Source organism: Globicephala melas, chromosome 8, assembly GCF_963455315.2.
Source record: "Globicephala melas chromosome 8, mGloMel1.2, whole genome shotgun sequence".
NCBI classification, from domain to species: domain Eukaryota; kingdom Metazoa; phylum Chordata; class Mammalia; order Artiodactyla; family Delphinidae; genus Globicephala; species Globicephala melas.
The window spans coordinates 94,290,448-94,313,851 of NC_083321.1; the positions used below are offsets into that span (position 1 = coordinate 94,290,448).

Genomic DNA, 23,404 nt, shown 5'->3' on the forward strand with positions numbered 1-23,404 from the left:
TCCGCAACCACCCACCTCTCCTCCCACCTCACCTGCCAAAAGTAACAAGCAGCTGAGCACCAGGGCATGGATGGAGGTTAAGGCTGAGGAAAGGCCAGCTGGCAGCAGAGCGGGGCCTTAACATGTCTCAGTGCCTACTAAGCACAGACATTCTTTCAGGTCACCAGCCCTGCAGCATCTTGACCAAGCAGGAAGCTCAGGATGACCCGGTCCAGGTGGCTGCCCCTGGCTCTGACCAAAATGGCGCCGAGCCAGCCCCATGTCACTGGGCCCTGGGAGGTCTGCAGCCTGAGGCAGACTCCAGGTGCCCTCAGAGACCAGCCAGCATCCTAGAGAAGGACTAAGGTCAGCAGAGAGGAGCCCAACCAAGGAAAGGAAAGATTCTCCTTCCCCAGCTCCAAGGATGAACAAGTATTAACCAAAGCCAGCTGTCTTCTCTGCCCAGGGTGGAAAGCTCCCAGGGCAGGCCAAGGACAGCAGGGTCCAGGGCCCTGGTGGGTCTGGGCACCGATGCGGAAGGGGACAGATGCGTTCTTCCCTTCCCCTCTCCCCACAAACTACACAGCCAGGAGAAACTCCTGGAGCCACAGAGAGAATCTGACCGCGGAGCAGAGATGGAGACCTCCCGAGGAAAGAGACCTAAGGGGTCCCTGGGGGTCATCTCATCCAGCCCCCTGCCTGCAGGCCAGGCCATCTCTCTGGGCCGCAGCAAGAGCCGCGAGGCATCCCCTTGGGCTGGGCAGTGTGACAAGCAGGCCTAGGCAGGGAAGTCCCCGGGCTCCAGGAAGCTGGGCCCTGCCCCGAGAGGATACTACTCAGATGGAACCAGAGGAAGCTGCTCCGCGCCTGCCTGCCCCCTGCCCGGGGAGGGCTCTCCCTGCCTCCTCCCCAGCCTCTGGTCTGCCTAGAATGGGATACCAGGGACCCCTGCAGCTGCTGAGGGCGCACATCGGTTGCCCAGGCCCACTCAAGCCAGTCAGCCCAGGTCCCTAAGAGGCCCCCGCAGGGGAGATCAGAGCTGTGACCCAGGGGACTAGGTCTTCACCGTGGAACACCAGGGAATCCCTGGGGCCCCTTTTTCGTCCCAGCACCCAATAGTAAGCTGGACAGCGGAGGAGCCAGACACAGAAGCAAGACAGCAAGAAACTGGATTTTTAATTTTCTCTTTTTAATAAAAAGGCACCTATAAAACAGGTCAATACAGTACAGGCAGCACAGAGACCCCCGGAACAAGCCTAAAAATTGTTTCAAAATAAAAACCAAGAAGATGTCTTCACATATTGTATTTATATATTTATATTTATATATATATTTATATAATGGTACAAAATGGCTGGGGGTGTGGCCATGGATGGAGGGAAGTAGCTGGCCTGTGGAATTCACCTTGGAAAGCTAGTCTGGTGGCAGAGGTGGGAGGAGCGGGGGAGGGGGAGGGCATCGGGCCCTTTTCAGTCTGACCCGTCTCTCCTCTGCGCAGGAAACACTTAAGAGTCGATTTGGGAGTATTGGGTCATGGGTGGGGGACTCAAGGGCACGAGGCCCGGGTTGAGACAGGGTGGGAACGTGTCTGGCGGGACTGAGGACAGGTGGCCCCTGAACACGGGGGACCAGGCCCTGGCCCCTGGGAGGGGCTGGGGGAGGCAGGAGCTCGCAGCCAGCCCCGGAGGAAGCACTTGACCTGGCTGACCGGGGTACTGAGGACAGCACCAGACTGGGAGAACTGGGGACAAATTCCCTTTGTATCACAGCTGCCAATGGGAGACCAGGCCCTCAGGTCAGGAAGGCTGGGGACGGGGCCACGGCAGAAGACACCTTGTCTAGAAATGGCCCTTGGCCCTGGAGGTGGGGTACAAAAGGCCTCAGCCAGGTAGCTGCCCTGCCACCTCACAAGGCAGGAAAGGAAGTGAGAAAAGGAGAAGTGTTTTACTCCTGGGGCTGAGGGGGGCAAAACACCCAATCGTGTATGGCTTCAGCTCTGACCAGAGGCGGGTGGGGAGCTCGTATGGGAAAGAGCCGGGGGCTGAGGGGAAGGCAGTGGCTGCGCCTGGGTGGGCACAGAGCCCTGAGCTCTGGGCAGAGGGACCTTGCCAGCGATCGGCCAGGCAGAGAGAAGCGGAAAGACGCCCTCCTGCTCGGAATCCAACACTCTCTCTATTCCATCCTCAGCGGGTGGAGGCTGGAGGGAGACAGACAGACTCGGCCAAACCCTTTTCCTTTCCTCCTTTGGTGATAAGAAGTAAGTGGTAGCCTCTGGAAGAGTCATGGCCCTGGGGGCTACCTGGCCCAGAGCCACTGCAGCGGGCAAAGGACCATTCGGCTCCCCAGGCCACCCCTCCACGGCTCCACACGAGGGGGCCACACAGTCTCCGCCTCGTCCTCCTTGCCTTCATCCCGGACTGGGGACCAAGGACTCCAAGTTCTGGCTAAGATGTAGCAGCAGGGGACACCAGACATCCACAGCTAGGAAGCCAGGGCCCCGTGTCACCTCTGTGGGGCAAACACACATGCACATGCACGCGTTCTCCTGAATCACTCAGCAGCAGACAGGCTGCCGCCCTGGGGGGTCTCAGCCCTGCTGGGGCTCACCAGGTGGACGCCTAGGTGGTCTGACCTCAGTTTAGGTGTGGGTGTAGCTACGTCATTTCACCACTGGGGGACGGGACCGGAATGGTATCCTTTATTGACCCAGAGACACTGCCACAGCGGGCAGGTGTGTCAGACTGCGTGCCCCTGGGTCCAGGGGAATGGAAGGGGCAATCATTTGAAAAAGGGGGGAAGGGTTTCTTTTATCCTTTTTTTGTGTGACTTCTATCAAAACACAGAAATACAGCACACACACACCGGCACAAAAGCACAGCGCTCTATTTACAGCTACGGCTGGCGCCTGCCCACCTGGCCAGCCGCCTGCAGGTTGGGGTGGGACAGGGGGTCAGACACATCATCAGGGAGAGGAACTGAGGCAGGAGAAGACAGAAGGAAAAACGGGGGGGTGGGGGCAGAGAAACCAAGAGGAGGAAAGTGAAGCTCCCGGAGGAGACAGCAGCAGGAAGGGGAGGGAGAGGGAGAGGCCTCTCCTCTCCTTCCACTCCCTGCCAAGGATTAGATACAGGGCTCTGAAAGCAAAGCTGAAGAGGGCAGAAGCAGAGAAAGAGGGAAAATCGGACGCAGAGAAAGAGGGAAAATCGAGGCTCCGTAGGACTGGCGGGGGGGGGCAGTCCTGGCGGCCGAAATGGGACCAACCCCCATCCCAAACCCCCCACCCCACTCTGCCACTTCCCCCTAAGCTGCCAGCACATCTGGTTTCCACAAATGCCACTCCCCACACAAGCCCCCTCCCACCCCCTCCACCCCACCCCTTGACCCAGGCCATCCCAACACCGAAGGGGAAGAAACTTTCTTAAGGTTATCCTATTTGCAGTATCGCCCCAGCTCCAGCCCCCCACGGGGACTGCTAAAAGGGCAGGTTGGCCATGCCACCCGGCGCCGGGAGGTAGCCCATCTGGCTGTCCAGAGACACACTGCGCTGCCGCAGCGGGTGGGACACCATGAGGTTCTGCTGGGGCGGGGGGCCCATGAGAGAGCCCTGCGGGGGGAGCATGTGGGGGGGCTGGCTGTAGACCTCACCGCCCACTCCCCGCTGCTTCATCAGCATGAAATTCTGCTGGGTCATGAGGCCTTGTGGAGGGGCCATGACCCCCTGGTGCAGGCCATGGGGCACCATGCCCTGCTGTGAGGGCACACCTGTCCTGCCCAGCAAGGACATCTGTCCGGGGTGGCACATGGACATGTTGAGCCCCCGCTGGACGCCCTGCTGGCCCGGGAGGTTGGGGGGCCGGGAGGGGGTCTGCTCCGCCATCATGTTCTGCAGGTTCATGAGATGCAGATTGGGGGGCTGGGCCTTGGGGGGCTGGTTCTCGCTCTTGGGGAAGTACTGGAGGGTGCTGCTTGGCTTCTCCGAGGGGATGATCCTGGACAAGTCGAACTCGGGGATCCCCGTCGGGGTGGGCCGGATCACCTCGCTCAGCTCAGGGTCGTTCAGCACTGACGCCACCCCGGGGAGCACGCCCGGGGGGTATGCGTCGCCCATGCGGCCAGCCATGCTTTTGCCCATCAGGTGCTGCTGGGGGGGCAGGGGGCCTGGCGGCTGGCTGGGCAGGTCCTCTGGGGGCAGGGCCATGCCTGAAGGGTAGTGCTGCTGCAGGCCGGGTCCCCCGCCCCCGCCCCCACTAGGGGCCATGGCACCGTGGGGCTGCTGCAGCCGAGGGGGGAAGGGCAGCATCTGGGAGGAGCTGGGCACAGGGCCGCAGGGGGCATTCAGGGAGTCTGGGCCCCCTGGAGCCATCATCGTCGAGTTCTGAGGGGGCCCTCCTGCCCCCTGTGCATTGGGGTGCAGTGGAATGTTGGAGCCCAGAGGGGTGGGGGAGGGCAACATGGGAGGCGGGGGGTCATGGGAAAGGGGCTGCTGGCCTGGCAGGTTCATGCCCATGGGGCTCTGGGCAGCGGCTGAGTTCAGGTGCATCTGGGTGGGTTGGTTATTGCTGATCCCTGCAGGGAAAGAGAAACGGGGGTCAGGAACCGTGTGCACCCAGCTGGGGGAGGGTGCAGAACTCAGTCCTTCCCCACTCCCCAGCCAGGCTGGTACCAGGGCTGAGGGCTTTCACCGTTGGCCTGCCCTAGCTGTGAGGGAAGGGACTCCAGGCACTTATGTGAGAAGCCAAGAGGCCCAAGCTCTGGCCCAGCCGGCCAGGGACACATCAGTAGGTGGAAAGACCACTCCAGCTTTCTGGGCTTGGCTTCACTGAGCGACAACGAATGGGAACTGTGTCCTGGGACACCCCCCCCCCCCCGCCCCGACGCCCAGGGCTCTTTGGAAGCACAAAAAAGCCAGCAGGACCGCAGGGGCAGCCGCTGGCCGTGGCAACTCTTCCCACTCCCAGTGCCTGCATCAGCTCTTCTCCCCGTGGCCCCTCCCGGTCCCCACACCTGGCCCAGAGCCCTGCGGTGGTGGTGGCGGGGGGAGCAGGGGCCGGTCGGGCAGCAGCTCGTCGTCTGAGGTGGCGATGGTCTTGATGGCATTGTGGTAGAGCGGGGTGGAGCTGGGCATGGCGTACTTGGACATCTGGGACATCATCAGTGACAGGGGGTTCTGGGAAGGCGTGGGGTCTGGGGAGGAAGTGAATGGCAGGCTGGGGTTCATGAGGCCGCTGGGAGGGTTGGCGGGAGGCGCTGAGGAGCTGCTCCGGGGGCCGCTAGGCGGGAGGGCACCTACAGAAGCGGGGAGACAGAAAGAGCAGGGGGTGACTGGGGAGGGGAAGATGAATTTGGCTGCTCACACTGGGGGCTTAGGAAGAGGTCAGCTCCCAAATCTCCACCTGACCCCTCCAGGCACAGATGTCCCACTCAACACAGGCACCCCACTGTCACTACAGCCCACCTGTCTCCAAGAAGTTCCTGCAGCCTCATGGCCCCAGGCAGCGGGGAGATCCCCAATATGACCCCCTTGACATGCCTGGGAGATGAACGTGGTGCTCCCTGTGAAAGCGCACACACAGCTGCCAGCGTCTGCCCCTCGAGCAGAGCCGTCTACCCCTGGGCCCTGGCACAGATGCCTTAACTCACTCCCCTGGCCCAGCAAGAATACCCCCACCGGGGAGGCTCCCTGTGCCAGAGGCCAGGGCCCACTTGCCCGGCCCCGTTGACTCACTCTGTTCCACGTTGCCCAGGGTGCTGGAAGAGTTCATGTTCAGAGGCGGCTGCTTGTTCTGGGGGACTCCGGGGCTGGGCATGGCTGTCTTGGGCGAGGCGACCCAGCCTGGAGAAGGCACCGCCATGGAGGGAGACTTAAGCCTGCTGGGCGAGCCGGTGGGCGAACGGACGCTGAGAGAGGAGCTGAGGACCTGGGGTGACTTGAGAGGTCCTGGCGGGTTGGCCGAAGGCAAGGGCACCATCTGTGAGGGAGTCTGGGGTGACTTGAGGTTGGCGGAGGGCGAGGTGACCAGGGGTGAGTGTACCTGGCTAAGGGTGGGCGACTTCAGATGCCCCATGCCCGGCGAGCCCATCTGATTAATACTGATGGTGAGGTCTGAAGGCCGTCTGCCCAGCCCCCGGTTTGGGGCTGAATGCACAGAGCCGGGAGGATTGGACGCAGGAGGCAGGGGCATGTGGCTGAGCCGGGTGGTACCCACGTTGGCCATGGGCATTGAGCTCTGGTCGGGGCTGAACATGTCTTGAGTATTGCCCATTTCCTGGTGCATGGCTTGGTAGGGTCCCTGGCCCCCAGAGAACCCCTGCTGGCCCTGGCTGGGAAACTGCGAGGGCATCAGCATCTTCTGCGGGCCGCCCATCATGCCGCTGCCGCTCTGGGCCCGCACCCGGGCCATCTCCTCGGGACTGAGGCCCTGCGGCCCCATCATGTCCCCGGGGCCCCGCATCTTCTGCGACATCAGCATCTGCTGCTGTGGGGTCATCTGCACATTCAGGTTCATGTTCATGTTCATGTTCACATTCATGTTCATGTTGAGGTTGCCTGGCCCCATGGGTGGGTCCACCTCCCTCAGCCCAGACTGCCCCATGGGGGGACTCAGGAGGCCCCGACCTCCACCAAACTCCATGCCCATGGGAGTGCCCGCCAGGCCCTCGCCGCCAGCTATCTGCCCGGGAAACAGGGCCGGATCCATCTGCCGGTGCGCCTGCATCATCCGTTCCACCTCCATGCCCTGCCCCATGCCGCTGCCGGCCATGCCCAGGGGGCGCTGCATGCCCATCGACCGCTTCTCCAGCAGCTGGTGTCGCAGCAGCTCCTCACGAACCCGAGGGGTCATAAATCGCTCGGCTTCACCCTGCCCGCCTGGGTAGGGCACCGCGTTCTGGGCAAAATTGCCAGGCCCCCCCATAGGGGGCAAGTCTTCAGTCCAGGCCATACCTGGCCTCACAGGCCTCTGCATGGCATTCATGGGCACCTCCATGGGCATACCCTGTATGCCCCCAAACCCAGACACCCGTTGCATCTGGTTGCCTGGGAAACGCGGACCGGGGAAGGGTGGTCCACCCCGGAGCTGCATGGGATCTTGGACATCCATGGGCCCCCGCAGCTGGGCTCCCATCCCGGGGGGCCACTGATCGCCAGGCTTGCTGTGGTAGGGAGGCGGTGGTCCCCTCACCATCATGCCCCCCATGCCCATCATGTCCTGCAGTGGGCGGCCCCCATGCAGCCCGATCTGCTCCTCCTTCCGCCGTTTCTCCTCGTAGTACTCTTCCTGCAGCTTGCGCCAGGCCACCTGCTCAGGTGTCAAGCTGTCCTGGCCCAGCCTCTGCATCATCATGTTCATCTGCTGCCCCATGTCCCCACCCGGGGGGTGCCCAGGCACTTCATGCTCCAGCGGGGGGCCCCCGAGGCTCTGTGTCTGCGAAATCATGGACTGCAAGGGTTCCTCGTACTTCTTCAGCCCGCTGGCCGGGGCCGTGGATGGCTGCTGGGGGGTGGGAGGGGCTTGTGCTGGTGGTCCCCCCTCGCCCGCTCCTCCAGGGGGCCCCTTGAGGAAGGGCTCAGTCTCCCCGCTGCGGAGCAGCAGCCGTTCAATGTCTCGCAGCGTCTGGAGGGAGCGCTCCCGATGCTCCAGCTGCTCCTTGGACAGGCCCTCCGAGCCCACCAGGCTCCGCTGCCCATTGCCAGTGGGGGCCTCCCCAAGCAGGGCAGGGCCGGGAGCGCTGCTGGGCTCTCCTCCAGGGGGCAGCGGGTTGTTGGCGGTGGAAGCTGTAGGGGTATTAGGGTGGGTACCCCCAGTGCCACCACCCGTGCTGGCAGCTCCCACCGAGTTGGGTGTCAGGTCCTGACTGGTGTCCTCAGGAGGCCCCTCGGAAGGCAGAGCAGGGGGGGCGCTGCCTGGGGCTGGGGGTGGCGGTGGCGGCAGTGGAGGAGGCTGGGACTGAGGGGTGCCTGTTGATGGCGTGCTCAGGGGTAGCGGTTCTGGGGTGGGTGGCACTTTGGGGGTCTGCAAGAGGACAAAGGCAGAGCACATGACAGGTAAGGGGATGCACTGGCCAATCCGCTGCTCACAGAGCACCACGCCCAGGCCAGGTGACACACTCACCTGGTCCAGCTTGGCACGGGGCACGTTCTGCTGGTGGTAGGCGAGGATGGAGTCGGCCCGGCCCTGCAGCACTGCCTCCGCAGCCCTACACAGGAGGGTCGGGCACAGACAGCTCAGAGAGGCGGGCGGGAAGGAGCCCTCAACCTCACCCAGCCCAACCCAAGCCAACCCTGGCCCCCTGCAGGCACTCACTCAGGACCCCAGGCTGAGGGGTGCTAGGCAAACAAGGGCTGAGGCACTTACGTGTTGGCCAGGTGGGTGGTGAAGACATACACAAACTGTGAGGGAGTCTTTCCCGGGACACCCCCGCCTCCACCCCCGGGGGCGTCGGGCCGGAGGCCTGGCGGGGGCCCATGCGGGGGGCCTGGTGCGCTGCTCTCACTGAGGGGCAGTTGGGCGGCTTGGCCAGGACCCAGCTGTGGGGCCGCCATGGCTGGGTCTGCTACATTACAATCTGCACAGGAGAGGAGAGGGAAAGAGGCCCAGATTTAGAGAGGAGATCCAGTGGGGGGACAGCCGCCCACCCCCCTGCCGCTACCGTACGATCCCAGAGATGCCCAGGGACAGAGAGGCTCACTGCTTCATAGCTCGTGCCCACAGGGTCATCTGGGGCCCCAATCGGGCATTTTCACTAGTCTAGTTTCTATACTTGCCCTAGACCTTTGAAAAGGATGGAAATTGTGCAGACCATGTGGAGAGGAGGGAGAGGGAAAATGTGACCCTTATGAATAGGCTCCCGCATGCTTGGCAGCCTGACGGATGCTTATGGATGTGATTCCATCTAATCGTCACATCCCTGGGAGGAAGCTGTCGTACACTCCACTTGTCGTACACTCCACTTGACAGCCTCAGAGGGATGACGTTACTCACCCAAGGTGACACAGCCAGGCAGTGCAGAGCCAGGGTCTGCACCAGGCAGGGGCTGCAGAGCCCCGAGCGTGGCCCTGCTCCGACCCCTCGCCGTGGTCTGTGCGTGTGTATGCACGTTGGCCAGTTGAGGGGAGAAGGCAAAGAGCTTGTACAGCTGATGATTCAAACGCTGAATGGTTTTCATTCTAGCCCTACCACTAACTGTATTCTGCAACCTTATGAACAAGATGCTTCCTTCCTCTAAGCCTCAGTTCCTTCATCTGTAAAATGGAAACACTAACTCCAGCCCTGCAGGAGGGGGAGGGGCTGGTCAAAGAAATCTATTTTTACAGCAAGTTCACAACCATGTCACAAACTAAAAAACTGTTTAGAAAACAGAGAGTTACAAAAGCCTGACATACTGGGTTCACTGCCAGGGTAGACTGGCCATCCTCGGCACCGAGAGAGGTTTTGTTCCATGGTCACAGTCCTGACTGTAAGTCCTCGCCTACAAAAGATCTACGCTTGGTCATTCATAGGTCTAGCGAGTGGGTGGAACTTTGCCACCATCAAGTGCCTGGCCTGCAGACAGTAAGTGAGAGCACCTACTGCCCCAAGTTGTCTCCCTTGAGCTGGGGCAGCAGCCACCTTCCCGCAGGCCCACTGGCAGGCTCCTCTTCTTGAAGAAATCTTCTCTAACACTCCTACCTCGTTAATGGCCCTGCTCTGGACCCTGTCTCTCCAGTTTTACATAGAATAACAAAGCCAGAAGTTTGGGGGGGAGGGGAACTTGAGAGCTGATTTCACTGTGTGAGGGCTGCCCCAGGGAAGAGGAAGGTGCACATTCAATACACAGAACTAGGACTCCTGGGGATGACTTATGGGGAGAGAGGCAGGCTTTATTTCAATAAAATAACTTCTAGTACAATGATAACAATAAAAGCTAAACACTGGGGACTTCCCTGGTGGCGCAGTGGTTAAGAATCCGCCTGCCAATGCAGGGGACACGGGTTCGAGCCCTGGTCCAGGAAGATCCCACATGCCGCGGAACAACTGAGCCCGTGCACCACAACTACCGAGCCTGTGCTCTAGAGCCCGCGAGCCACAACTACTGAAGCCCATGAGCCTAGAGCCCACGCTCCGCAAGAAGAGAAGCCACCACAATGAGAAGCCCGCGCACCGCAGCGAACAGTAGCCCCTGCTCACCTCAACTAGAGAAAGCCCACGTGCAGCAACAAAGACCCACTGCAGCCAGAAAAAAAAAAAAAGCTAACACTGTTCTAAGTGTGCTACATGTCTCAACTCATTGACTCCTCACAACAACGCTAAGAGAAAAAGATTATTTTTATAGATGAGGAAACCGAGGCCCTTTCCCAAATTTACACAGATAATAAGTGGAAGACCCAGGATATAAACCAAGGCAGTCTGATTGCAGAGTCTGTGCTCTTAACCTCTATATTATACTGCCCTACCATCAAGAATCCTTCGAGAATCTAATGGCAATATAACTAAAACAGTAAGTGCTTGCCTTGGTATCGGGTATGGGATGTTAACAATTTCTTCTTTGATTTCCCTGTGTTTTCATGTTTCTACAAGGGTACAGTCTAGTGTTATAAAAGTGAATTGAGGAGGGTCTGTCCTGGGAAGCTGTGACCACCCCCATCTATCACTGAAGGGTTTGGCCAGGGGCTTGTGGACCACCAGTGAGTCCCCTGGGGTGGGGGTGGGGGGTGGCTGGGACCAGGTGACCTTTAAAGTGCCAGCCAGCTGCAGAGGCTTCAGTATTTGACCCCATACACCACCTCCACGGACATGATCTGCTCTTTCCACAAACATCTGCTGAGTCTGTTTCCTCCTCTGCATCATAGTAACACCTACCTCACAAGGCTGTTATAAGGATTAAATAAAACAAAGTAGCAAAAAGTATCCTGCATATTTTTTTCTTCCTTCTTTCTACAGTCTGGTTTTCGACAAGTTCACAATTTAACATCCTCTGGTTAGTTTCTTACGCATTAAGTTGTTTCTCCCCACACACAGACATAAGCTTGGAGGGAAAGCATCAAATCAATGCATATGGGCTTCCCAAGGGCAGGAGTATGTCCGTCTCTCCCCCATCACTAGTGCCAGGCCCAAATAAATGCTGATCAATGCAAGAATGAGAGGGGGGGCGTCCACCCACACCCACTCCTTGTCCTGGTGATGTGCTCCGGGCACTTGCCAGGAGTCAGTTAGAGGGTAGGGAAGGGCACCAGAGACACAGGCAATGTCAGCTCACACCCAGGCTTAGCACAGCTTTGCGCAGCCAAGCCAGCTGTCCAGCTCCCAGTGATGCTGGACCCTCACCGCCCTCCCTCTAATAACCAGTAGGTGGCAGCATAGGCCAGGAATTCACAGGAGGAGGTGTAGATGTGGCCAGGAGAGGCCACCTGAGGTTCAACCTACCCCACCCTGGTCCCCAGGGAGAGGGGGCCACTGAGCACCTGGAAGGCAGCAACTGAGCTGTCACAGTGCAGGGAGGGACTGAGTCAGAGATGTGAGATGGGAGAGGAGGAGCCTGGGCTCCTGACCCTTTGCTCCCTCTTCCCAGGCTGGGCCTTCTGAAGCCCTAGATGAGAGGGAAGTTCCCTCAGGGCAGCTATCCTCTGGGGGCACCATGGGCCACAGCACCGTGGCAATGGTGGGCACTCACTGTGGGTGGCCCCAATGGGCTTGTCATCCTCCTCGCTGTCCGGTCCTGAGCACCATTCGTCTCCACTGTATGGCTGCTTCCGCTCCAGCACACAACGCCGCTTACTCCGGGGTGCCACTTCTGCCCAGGCAGGCAGGGGTCAGAGTGAGTACCCAGAGGCCCCGGGATCCTTCCCAAGCCCCGTCTCCCAGATGCCCCACCCCAGGGGGCACTGCCCCGGCCATGGTGGGCACTTTGCCAGCCCTTGGCCCCCACCACGACACCATTTGTTTCTGATTTCTCTCTACAGCCCTGCTGCCTGCCTCCCCTCCCCCACCCAGCACCAAGCCCAGCATAATCCCCAACCACAACTGGTTCTAATTAGGGCTGGGGGGGGAGGGGGAAACTGCTGCTACTCTTCCAGGCCCCAGTGCCTACACCATAGCTCCCACCAGCCAGGATACCAGGAGGTTCCTGGGAAGTGTGAGGGTCTGCTCCTCACCCCAGAGCACCTCCCTCTCCCGCTCTGGGGGCTCTGGTGGGAAAGCAGGAGAGGCATGAGACTGGCCGACCAGAGGCCCCATCACTCTGTGTGGCCCCTCCATGGGTGGCACCTAAGGATGAGACACCTCCATCCAATCCTGAGAGAATGACCAGATGGGTGGGTATAATGGGGGTAAGAGAAACGTGTCCCCGGCATAAATGCTGGAGAGGAGTGGGGGTTGAGGATTAGGCAAGGGGGCTAGAAAGATGGTCTCCCAGCAAGTGTGAGTCTAGGGCTGTGGAAGATGCTGGGGTCTTGGGGATCAGGAAATGGGATACCTTTGGCCTCCGAATCCAGGGACGGTGTCCCAGCCTCTCGCTGCTCTCCGGAGTCCACAGACACGCTCCGCTCCCTCTTCACTTTGCCCTTGAGTGAGCTGAAAGGGGGCACCCCTGCCTGGGGGTTCTTCAGACTTGAGTTGCTAGGTGAGATCTGGTTGGCCTTGGCCCCATGGTTCCCCGCCCCCACGCCCTTCGAGCCCAGGTTGCAGGTGGGTCCTTGGTTCACATTCTGGTGCTGGGATTGGGCCCCGCCATTCCCTGTCTTGCCATGATTGGTCAACTTATTTTCTGGGTGCATTGGCTTGGCTGGGGCAGGGGGGCAGTGGCCGCGGGGGGACAGCGGCGGGCTCCCTGGAGCTTCTCTCCTCCTAGGGTGGGGTAACCTGGAGAAGGTGGAAGAGACATGAAAAGTTAATCCTGCTAGGGGTGTAGCACGCCTGGATTTTAATCGTCCCATCCTGCCTCACCTAGTGGTAGGGGAGATGGGGGCTGAGTGGCATCTTAAGACCACCAGCTATCCCCTACCCCCCTCCATGGCTCCTCAGAGAAGGGCTGATTCCCCTCTCCACCTTGGGCAGTGAAGATGGGGCAACCCCCTCCACCCTCCAATCCCCACAATTCAAACAAAAACCAGGGCCTCACATTGGCAGAATCCAACCCACCCCCAGCCCCCGGCATCCAACAGACTGCAAGCCTCCATGGCAACCCCCCTCCACTAGCACCTGGCCAACACTTAAGCATCCTCTTGTCAAGGGTTTGCTGTCTTCAGACTCCTTCCAAGGTCCCCAACCTCAACTGCCATGTGTCCCAACACCAGCATGGAAGGGGCACAGGACCTGAGGGTCACTGCTCCTGCCCCAGCCCCATTCCCCTGGGGAAGTGGGGAAAAGCACACCAGAGAGTGGTACCCACTAGTCCAGACAGCTCCCCAGAGCAGGAGGGGAATGCCTCAAGGGGGTCTACTAGTATGCCTGGCCGGCAGGCAGGAGCAGGAAAAAAAATGGGGAGGGGACTGGTGTGCAAAGCAGACTGAAGCCAAGGATTCCTGCAGCCTAGGCTGCGGGCCCTTTAAGCTCCAGCCCGCTCCCCCCACCGCCTCCCCCTCCCCGGAGACCTATTAATAGCCGCTGGAAAGATCACATCACGGGAGAGGATATTTATCCCCCCTCATTCCACACCAGCTCAGATTTATTTCAGCTCTGCTGTCCTGCTGCTGCTGCCTGGCCCTGTCTGCCGGCTTCTCCTGGAGAAGGGGAGGGAGGCAGGCACCGCCCCTCCCTCCAGCTCCCACCCCCAGCTAGACTGAGGCCAGAGGGCGCCATCGGACCCGACAGTGGGGTGGGCAGGGGTCTGCTCAAACCGTTTTTAAAAGGAAAGGGCTGGAAGGGACTAGAACATCAGGCTTAGCTGGTTGCCATTCCCCTCTGTCCCCTGGGCCCAGGCACTAAAGCTGTGGGCTCCTGCCTCGGGGCAGGCCTTCCCATTCTGACCCCCCTTTAGCCCGCCGGTGGCCTGGAAGGCAGGTACTCAGGGGGTCTCGCTCTCCAAGCCTGCACAGTTCAGTCCCATCACCACTGGGCCCTTCCCTTCCCCTCACTCCACACACATATCCCGCCCTCCGCGACACCCACACACCTTGTCTTGTTAGCCAGGATCCTCATGGTTCCCACACACAGTGGGGCTACGGCCCCTGTGCGTGCCCAGGGCCCAGCCAGGTACTCGGTACTGGAGCAGGGACTGCAGCAACAAGCCCCAAAGAGAAAACTTGTGACTTGGGGAGGGGGTGTGAGAAGGGGAGGGGAGACGGGAGGACCCAACAGCCCTGGGACTAGGGAACTGGGTAGGGTAGGGTGTGAATGGCAAGGAAGGATTACTAGTCGGGGTCTGGATCCTAGTGGCCGCTCCTATCCCCATTCCTCCCGCACCTTACCCTCAGGGAGCTTGCAGTCTCTAGCAAGGCCCCCCCACCCCGGGCCACAGGGGCAGAATTCACTAAAAGGATGGGTTGCAAAAGTGCCCACTTGGGGCGGCCGCGAGGTCTGTCAGGCCCCAGGGGGTTGGGGGGTGACTCCCGCCCCCAGGCACGCCCCTCACCCGGGGGGCGGGGGACCCCCTGGCGCCCCGCCCCCAGCTCTGAGCCCTGCCCCTGGGCGCCCAGGCGGGAAGGGGGCCGCGGGTAGGGGCGATGCCCCGCCCCCAGCTCGAGGCCTAGCCCGTGCCCATCCCAGCAGGCCCGGGCGGGCAGCGAGAGGCCTGGCGGGGCCCCGGGGCTGCAGCTGGGCTCTTCTGGAGACCAGTAACGCTGGCTCAGATTCCTCCCCGACCGCAAGAATGCAGGAGCCTCCCCTCCCCCCGCCCCAGCACCCCACCCCGCCCCCTTCGGCAGAGCCAGAGCGGAGAGGCCGAGCGAGCGAGCGAGAGAGCCAGCGAGCCGGGGAGCGGGCGACGGGCAGGACTGCAGCGTGCCTCTCCCGGCCCCGCACGCGCCGCCCGGACAGACCCACGGCCAAGTGCGGCGAGGGGCCTGGCGCGCGCCACGGCGGGGCCGAGGTTCGGTCCAGCAATAGGCGCCGCCAGGCAGGGGCGCTGGGACCCACCAGCACCCAAACTCTGACTCACACACCCTCGCAGCTCACACGTGGACGGGGAGACAAAGACACGCACGGAGCCCAGGAAACTAGAGGCGCGCTCACGCCGGCCCGCGGAGGTGTGCGGGAGGGCGAGGGAGGCGCTGGCCGAAGCAGGAGCACAGAAGCAGCCTAGGGCATGTTTCCAGAGGCGGCCAGAGGGCAGAGAGGGAGCGCATCGACTCACTGAACAGATGAAAAGACTGAGGCCCGGCCACAAGGGAGCCATAGAAAGTTGAGCCCGGTAGTCACAAAGAAACACACACACGGGGCCATAGATACACCAACAAACAGACTTACACAAACACAGAAGCCTCACACGACCGCCCCCAGCCCTGTCCCCCCCCTCCCCGCGCAGATCCCAGAAAGGGGTGGGGGGAGAGGAGGAGTCTTGGGCCAGAAGCTTTGTCCCGGTGACAGGCCCAGTCAGACACCGGGCCCACATTCCCTGCCCACATTCCCTGCCGAGCTGCCGGAGGCTGGGCTGGGACCTGGGGGTGGGGGGCACACCAGTGACCCTGTGGGAGTCTAACCCTAACTTAACCCCAGGGCACATTGGCCTTCCCCACCCCAGCTCTGTCTATAGGGAGGGAAGCTCCTCAGGGGAAGATTCCAAAGTCCAGGGCCTGGCTGGGAAGCAGCCTGCTGCCAGCCCCCATCTCCTGCATCACGCGGGGTCGGGTGCGGTGGGGGGGATGGGGGGACTGAGGTGGGGAGAGCTGGAGGGCACCTGGGCTTAGGGGCAGGCCTATGGGGCTGACCTGGGTCCCAGGCTTCCACCTTCACCACCTTGCTGATCCTCAAAACTACCAATCATCTGCCACGACAGCATTATCCCCATTTCACTGTGAGGAAACTGAGATGGGGAAAAGGAAGTGACAGGCCCCTGGGTCACATGACCGTTACATGGCAGCACCAAGACCCCATTCCCCTGGTGTTTCCTCTACACTGCAGTGTCCTCCCCTCTAGTCATGACAGCTCATCTGAGCCTGCACCAGACAGATGGGCTTCCCACACGCCGCAGGTCACCGGACCCAGCCTCCTGGGGTTGGGGCAGGGCAAAGGCCACCCACTTTCCTCTGTTTACAGCTTCAAATATCAGGACATCTAATAATTTGGGAAGGGGCTGTTAGAAAATTAGTCCTCTCCAGGGTACCCCGTCAGGCGAGCCTCCTCTCTAGAAGAATCTTGGAGTTGCCCTCCCCTCTAGGACTCCACCCCCTCGCTCCCACCCAGCAGCAGGACGAGCTGAGTCAAGTACAGATGAGTCAGGACTTTCCCATCTCACACCTCCCCCCTTTGCCCCTCAGGGGTCTGCCCCAGATCCCAGAGATCCCCGTCCTCCTCTAGCACTCACAGTCCCCGGAAGAGACCTGGAAAACCTTGGGGATGGGAGGCAGGAAAACTGATTCCTGGTGGGTGCAGTTTTTAAACAAACAGTGAAGGGACTTCCTGGCACCAGGCCAGGAGCCCCCGAGATGGGTGAAAGGACAGGGATGGAGCTCTGGGAACACAGCGCTGTGGTTGCCTCTTAGGGGGTAGGGTGGGGAGCAGTGACATGTGCTCACAAACAGGGAGCAGGTGCCAGTCACCTGAGTGAAGAGGCCAGGGGCAGACCTATGAGAATGGAGCCCAGGAGGCTGCTGAGACGAAGCCTGCCTGAGATATGGCCCTCCTTGTGCAACGTGGGGTGCGGGGTGGAGGGTGGGGGGCAGTGACCTAAGGGTTAAAGTGCGCCTGACCTCAGCTGGGGGAGGGAGACCAGGAAGGCTTCGACGGGGCAACCTGCCTATTTCCAGCTGCCCCCACCTTGGGAGCCTCTCCTTGGTTCACCAGCCAGCCCACCAGTCTTATTGCCCAGCTCAGAACCATCCAAAGAGGCAGTGAGAACACGCTTGGAGGGTCCATGCTTCCACACGCAGTGGGCAGACACCTCTAGAGAGGAAATGGGCTGCTAGGACCCTGCGGTAGCTGAAAGAACAGGAACCTGCTGGGAGTGTTAGTGGTGGGGTCCTCAGCCACTGACTCAGGGAGAGGCAGCGCTCAAGACAACAAGGTCCCAAGTCCCCTTTCTCTTGGGTGTCAGGACTCCTTGGTCCCTAGAAGCTCTCCTCTACCACCCAGGTCACTTCCTCTTCCTGAGGTGGTGACTCAGCCGGGTGGGGAGGTCAAGGATTCAGAGCCCAGCAGGAAATCTGCTCAAGAACCAAGGTATTGCTCTGGGACCCTCTGTGTGGGGACTTCCAGGCTTGGGGGGCCTTCCCCTCACCCTGGTTCCTAGCAGCTCTCCCCACTTCCGCCCACCTCCTGCCAAAGGAGACCATGCAAATCAACCATTTTGTCTGGGAGTTTCCAGCCCTACCCCACCTGCAGCCCCAGGGTGATGTCAAGGCAACCCTAACTCTGCTGGGACATGGAAACTCCTGGCCCCAGACCTTGCAGTCTGGGGTCTTGGAACAGGGTGCTTCTGGTGGGGATTCTGCCCTTCTGGAAACCACCAGACTAAGTGGCATTGCCTAGACAAGCCGGAGGTCCCCTCACTTGGCTCCCGTAGCCAGTGCCCAAGTGGCCAGGCCTTGGGAAGCAGTCACGGCCTGGCAGTAGGGTGCCCCCAAATGCTACTGCCCAATCTCTGGCTGCTGCCTTCCCCGGGGGGAGGGGGAGGGGAGGGGGAGGGGGAGGGGGGCACAAGGAAACAAGACAGGGCAGGAAGCCCAGGCAGGCAGCGGGCACTCTGGGCCAGGCACAAACAGCCAACACAGGAAACCACAGCCCACCCCCGCCCACCCCACCCACCCAAAGCTCTGGGAGAAGGGAGTGCCAAAAGCCTGGTCCCCCTGCAGGGGCAAGGGCTAGGGGTTAGCCTGGGGCAAGGGAGGAGCAAGCAGCTCTCCAGTCCTCTCTCTGCCCCAGACCCTACCTCGGGAAGGGGAGAGGAAGCCAGGCTGGCAGGGGTGGTGCTGCCTCTTTAAATCCACCGAAATCCTGAGCTAGGCCCAACCCAGCTCTGGTTTCACAGGAAGGAAAGGAGCTCAGGAGCCAGCAGGGCAGGCAGCGGTGGCTGGAATTAGCCCCACCGGCCCAAATATATCTGGTCTCCGCCTGCCACCCCACCGGCACTTCCTGCCCCCTGGCACCTACACCACCCTGGGGGTGGGAGAGGGTCTAGGTGCTACTCCCCACCCTGTGGGAAACCCCGATCTCCCCAGATGCCCTGTCGCTGGGTACACGTGTTGGGAGGTGGCGTCCCAAGCCTGGATTCCCAGAAGGGAGGAGTGGGCAGGGTAGCTCCCTGTGGGCCCTCACCTGGCCTCTATCCTCCAAGGGGTTAATCTGGCCCTTTTTTTTTTGGGGGGGGGATTAGGGGTGGCCCAGGAACCTCCTCCAAACTGCCTGACTGCCTGGCGGCTGGGAACAATGGGGCCATTGTGGGAGTTGCGAGTGCGGGCAGACTGCTGGCACAGGCAGTGCACCATGGGGCGCGGGACCTCACCCAGAGCCCGCCTGCCCGCTCTGCTCTCTCCCCCAGGTACTGCCAGCGTCAGAGGCATCCTCCCAGCCCTCACCTCGCAGACCTGGCCCAAACTCTTGGCACCAGCAGCAGCTGGAGGGCCCTCGGGCTCTGCCCACATTGACATCCAGACTGCTGTGACCCTACAGGAAGCAGGGGCATGTGGGCCAGGACGGGTGGGGGTGGGGGCTGATGAGACAGGATGTACGCCTGTGATCCTCCCGCAGGGAAGACAGGAAGGCCAAATGGGGTTTCTGGTGTCAGTCCTGGCACCCTCAGGCAAGAAGGGCTTAAGGGATTGTGAGAGCAGTGACAGGCAGGGTCCCCTGACCCCAGGCCTCCGTTCCTACACTCATTCCATAGACCTGCTCCCTGAGGAGGCCCAGTCCTGTCAGCCTCGCCCTCTGGGGCTGGGACACTGGCAGTGTGAGTGATGCAGTGGAATGAGAACCGGGTTTGCAGTCAGGCCAACAAGGATGCCAATCACATCCCACCCCTTCTGAGCGACGGGACCTTGTCCATCCCTTCAGCCCTCTGAGCCTCAGTTTCCTCATCTGCAAAATGAGGATCAATACATCGAGTGAGATACTAATAGTGAAACCATCCAACAGAATGCCTGTGACATACTCGGCCCTCAACAAACCACCTCTGGCCATGATGTCCCCTTCTTTACACCCTACATGGCACCCAAATCCGTGGGCATTTGGTAAAGATGGGCACTCTCGAGATACTTGCTCTTGAGTATCCAAGGGATCGGGGCCCATGGGCATCATCCCAGTGGTATCAAGTACAAAAACTTGGCTTTTCCTCTGTCCTCACAGAGGCCAGCTCCCTCAGCCAGCACTCCCCTGGACATCACTGGGTTTATCGACATACACTCAAGCCCAGAGCATGAACCCAGAGAGCAGTTATCCACTCTCTTAGCCTCAGGGCTGTCTCAAAAGCCCAGGAGAAAAGCAAAGGGGAGTTTCCTTTCAACAGTGGCCCAAGTCCCATCCCCTCCACCAGCCACCCCTCTCCCCGACCTACTCCTTGGCAGTCTCCGTGCAGGGTCTGGGCTGGGAGGAAGCTGGAGCCTACTTTCTTGCCATGGGCCTCTTTAAAGAGTGGAGGGTCTGAGAGGAAAAGAAGAGCAACTGGGACAAGCAGTTCTGAAAGTAGAGGTCCAGAGAGAAGACCTGTGCTCTTCTCAACTAGAGAGGGCTGTCCCTCTCAGGGTGGCTCCACAGCCCCCAAAGGGTTAACAAGGCCCTAAAAATAACCTGCTCCCAGCAGGACCTGCTGATTGGAACCCTCCAGCCATCTGTTCCCATTTTCTCCTGTTCACATTGGAACATCTGAAACCAGCCCCAGAGCCCCAGCCCGATCCCAAAAATAGCCCCAGCCTGCCCAAGGAACAGGCCCCAGGGGCTGGGCAAAAGCGGCATGGCCAGCCCAGCAGTGAGGCATGGCCCAGGCCAACACTGAGCCCTCACTCCCAGGCCCATGGAAGGGAGGTGTTCCCTCTGTTCCCAGAAGGAGGTGGTCAGTAGACCCAGGGGCTCCAGCCCACCCACCTTGGTACCAGGCCAGAGAAGGTACCCAAGAGCCCTGGTATCCCAGGCACTCTGCCACATCTGAATCCACTTTCTCCAGAGATTTGGACACGCACTTCCCAGAAGACCAAACCACTTATCTGCAGAGTGTCCCTCTTTGTGGGCACACCATCCCTGCTGCCCAGTGCTGGGCTCCTCACCCAGAAGTTCCCAAGCCTTACCCCCTCCATCATCCGACTCTCATCCCGGGGCCCTTCGGAGCCTTGCTCACCTAGAGTCACTCAGCATTCTCCCCTGGCCTGCCCCAGGTAACACAGGGTTGAAACAGAACTTTACCCAGCCCTGCCCACACTCACCCACGCCGCAGAGGAAAGGATTCTGGGGGTGTCCTCTGGATGCTGGTATGACCCCACCCCTCCTCTGGGCTTCAGGATGGGCTTCTGCCCATCTGTGTGCAGCAGGTGCCAGGCATGCCCATCTGGGCTTCTATACATATCACAGGCCTGGGCACTGCCCTGCCACGCTCAGAGAAGATGCCCAGGCAGGGTACAGGGAATCCAGTGGACCCTGGGCCCCAAGGCAGGCCTAACAGCTGCCATCCATATAACAGCCCCACACTGCTACTTTTCTCCCCGAAGAAGGTCCCTGACCCCTTAGGCCAGGAAAGAGAGGAGGCGGCCATCTAAGCCATTTAAGAACAGAGTGTCTTAATGGCTGTTCAGCCTGGTGAAGGAACAGAGCATCAGGGGATGGGATGGTGGGAGGGGTGTTGAAGCTGATCTGAGCTAATAGCATGGGGGAGGGAGGGCTCAGCCCTGAGAAGTGCTGGGAGATGTGGAGGGAGACAGGCCCTAAGACCTCAGACCCCTCTCCAGGCGCATGGCTATTCGGCAAACTTGCAACCAAGATGTTAGTTTCCCCTCAGTGGGGAAACTGAGGCAGCAAGAAGGTGGGTCTGGATGGGTATTAGAATCTAGGAGTCTGAAGTGTTGGAAAGGCTGTCTCTTTCCCACCGTCCATACTCTCCCCACCCCCATCAATTCTTCCCCTGCTAAAGCCCCCGGGTGGACCATGAGTTCCTGTGAAGAGCTATGACTAATAATAACGAGGAGGAGCTCTAACATTTATTGAGCATTTACTCTGTAACATCAAGCTGTCCTGAAGGCTTCACATGCATTATTTAATTTAATCCTCTAATTTAGTACTCTACAAGAAAGTTCTCTTGTTATCCCCACTTTACAGATAAGAAAACCGAGGCCCAGGGAAGTTGAGTAATTTGCCTGAGGCACACAGTCCAAAATTAGAAGAGTCAGGATTTGAACTCAGACACTCCAGCAGCTGGGCTATTAACCATTTCACAATACATGTTCACCCTGGTAGCAGCCCTCTGTGCTATGATGAAAGAATTGGTGCCTCACCCCCTCATTCCATACTCCCTCCAACCCCAATGCACACCAGGTCCTAGCTAGAGGCCACAGTTCCTGCCCAGCGAAGAGATCAAAGAGAGGCCACCACTCCCCACCCCCTCAACACAGGTGCCTGGCCCACTGGGGTTCTGAGAGCAGAGTTCTTGGGCCACCCCAGCCCCATCTACCCGCAATCTGTTACATCGTCACCCATCCTGGTCCCTAAGAGTCTGGGGAAGGAGCAAGGCAAGTTACCATGACAACAGCACAGGCCCCTGCTGAGAGGCCCAGAGGCAGGAAGAGTCTCTGCAGGTGGGGGTCAAAGGTCAAGTGGGACTCACTAGTGACGAGTGGAGTCCCAGCCCTGCCCCCCCCACCCCGCACCTGCTCAGCCACACCTGGCACTGCCCCCCACTTTTTTCATTGCCTGAGTTGGGAGCAGGACCACTTCCTCTGTGTCCCTGAGGGGTGGTGGCCTCCAGCAGGGAGGGTGGGGGGACTCGAAGCCCCTCCCTCCTGGGGACAGTCTAGGAGAAGGGCCTCCTCGCAGTCCTCCGCTTTCTCCAGCTTTCCCTAGTCAGACCAGGAGCCTACAGGCAGGCGTGTTTGTTGTGAATTCAGGGAGTTGTTGCTAAGTAAGGAAGGAGGGGGGGCAGGGAGGGAGGGAGGGAGGGGGTGGGGGTGGCAGTAGGGAGAAAGCGTGTGTGTCTCTGTGTGTGCCTCTGTGTGTGCGTGTGTGTGTGTGTGTGTGTGTGTGTGTCTGTGTGTGTGTGTGTCTAGGGGCCAGGGCAGAAACCACATTACTGTGGCCGATAGCCACCCTGGCTTTGACTCAGCCAGCTGAGGCCAAAGCCAGCAGGCGAAGGGGAGCAAGAACTTGGGATGCCCGGGAAGGAAACCATACCTTGCCCTCCAGGGGTGACCAGGCTGGGGCTCCCCACCACCCACCCCGGCTGGGACTTTCACTGGAGCAGCAGCTGTGGCGCTTTAACCCTTCCTGCCCCGGCCCCGCCCCCATCCCCTACCGGGTTCCAGGTTGTAGGCAGTCAGCACCCTCTCCTCCGGGGGGAGGAGAATGAAAGGAGAAGTGGGGGCAGAGAGCCAGGAGGAGGGCGCCCGAGACAAAAAGCCAAGCAGGAGGCAACGGCAGAGGCAGACAGAGCTGAGCGAGGAGGCTGTGAGGACACACATAAGCACACAGACCTCTCACCTCAGGATAATGCGTGTCGGGCTCAGGCTCAAGGGTGTGATCTGGGCTGGGGCTCCCTGTGGAGAGAGGGTCACAGCTAGAAGCCCCAGGCCAGCAATCTCTACCCCTGCTCCTCCCAGAGCCCCAGCCCCACCCCCAGCACGCACACACTAAGCTTGTACACACAGACAGGGCCTGCAGCTCCAGGAAGTCCCTGAGCTACTTGGACACCACCCCCCCTCCACGACTTCTGTGGATTGGCTGGGAGCCAGGCCTGACCCAGCGGCCCCACCGCACAGCTCCCCCTCCCTCCCCTGCAAGCAGGAAAGGAGAAGGCGCTGGAGATGCCTTAGAGCTCCCTCAGAGCTCAGCCCACAGGGAGAGGGGGGAGGACTCCCACGGCCTGGCCTGAGGACCCCGGTGGAGGGATGGATGGGGAGGCCTGAGGACCCCAGCTTCCAGCCCCAGCCACCCCGGGGTTATCCTGAGTCAAGGAGAAGAATGGTGTGGGTCCTGTGTCCCCATGTGGTCTCTCTTGTCCCCTGAAGATGCCCCTGGGGACCGGGCTTGGCTGGGAGGGCCTAGGGTGAGAGAATCAGGCTTAGCAGTTCAGTAGGAGGGGGCTGGGTGAAGCTCCCACAGGCAGGCGGGAGGGAGGCTGGTGGCTGGGCTCAGTTTGTACTGGGGGTCAAAGGGGAGTTCTT

At 60.4% G+C, this 23,404-nt stretch overlaps 1 protein-coding gene across 6 annotated transcripts in view; it reads right to left on the reverse strand.

Annotated features, from left to right (window-relative positions):
- Positions 1 to 3,333: 3,333 nt before the first annotated feature.
- BCL9L (BCL9 like) overlaps positions 3,334 to 23,404 on the reverse strand; it is a 70,045-nt gene continuing 49,974 nt past the window's right edge. For 3 of the 6 annotated variants that reach the window (XM_060304162.1, XM_060304163.2, XM_030838651.3), the window contains 9 exons: positions 22,722 to 22,777; positions 14,068 to 14,169; positions 12,430 to 12,815; positions 11,629 to 11,748; positions 8,334 to 8,544; positions 8,091 to 8,175; positions 5,705 to 7,991; positions 4,984 to 5,265; positions 3,334 to 4,545 (listed from right to left, as the gene is read on the reverse strand). In XM_060304162.1, coding sequence (XP_060160145.1) covers positions 3,452 to 4,545; positions 4,984 to 5,265; positions 5,705 to 7,991; positions 8,091 to 8,175; positions 8,334 to 8,544; positions 11,629 to 11,748; positions 12,430 to 12,815; positions 14,068 to 14,093 — 4,491 coding nt within the window. In that variant the 5' untranslated portion in view covers positions 14,094 to 14,169; positions 22,722 to 22,777 and the 3' untranslated portion in view covers positions 3,334 to 3,451. Of the gene's footprint in view, positions 4,546 to 4,983; positions 5,266 to 5,704; positions 7,992 to 8,090; positions 8,176 to 8,333; positions 8,545 to 11,628; positions 11,749 to 12,429; positions 12,816 to 14,067; positions 14,170 to 22,721; positions 22,778 to 23,404 lie in introns of those variants that run through there. The other 3 variants (XM_030838659.3, XM_060304164.1, XM_030838678.2) reach the window with 3 other exon arrangements.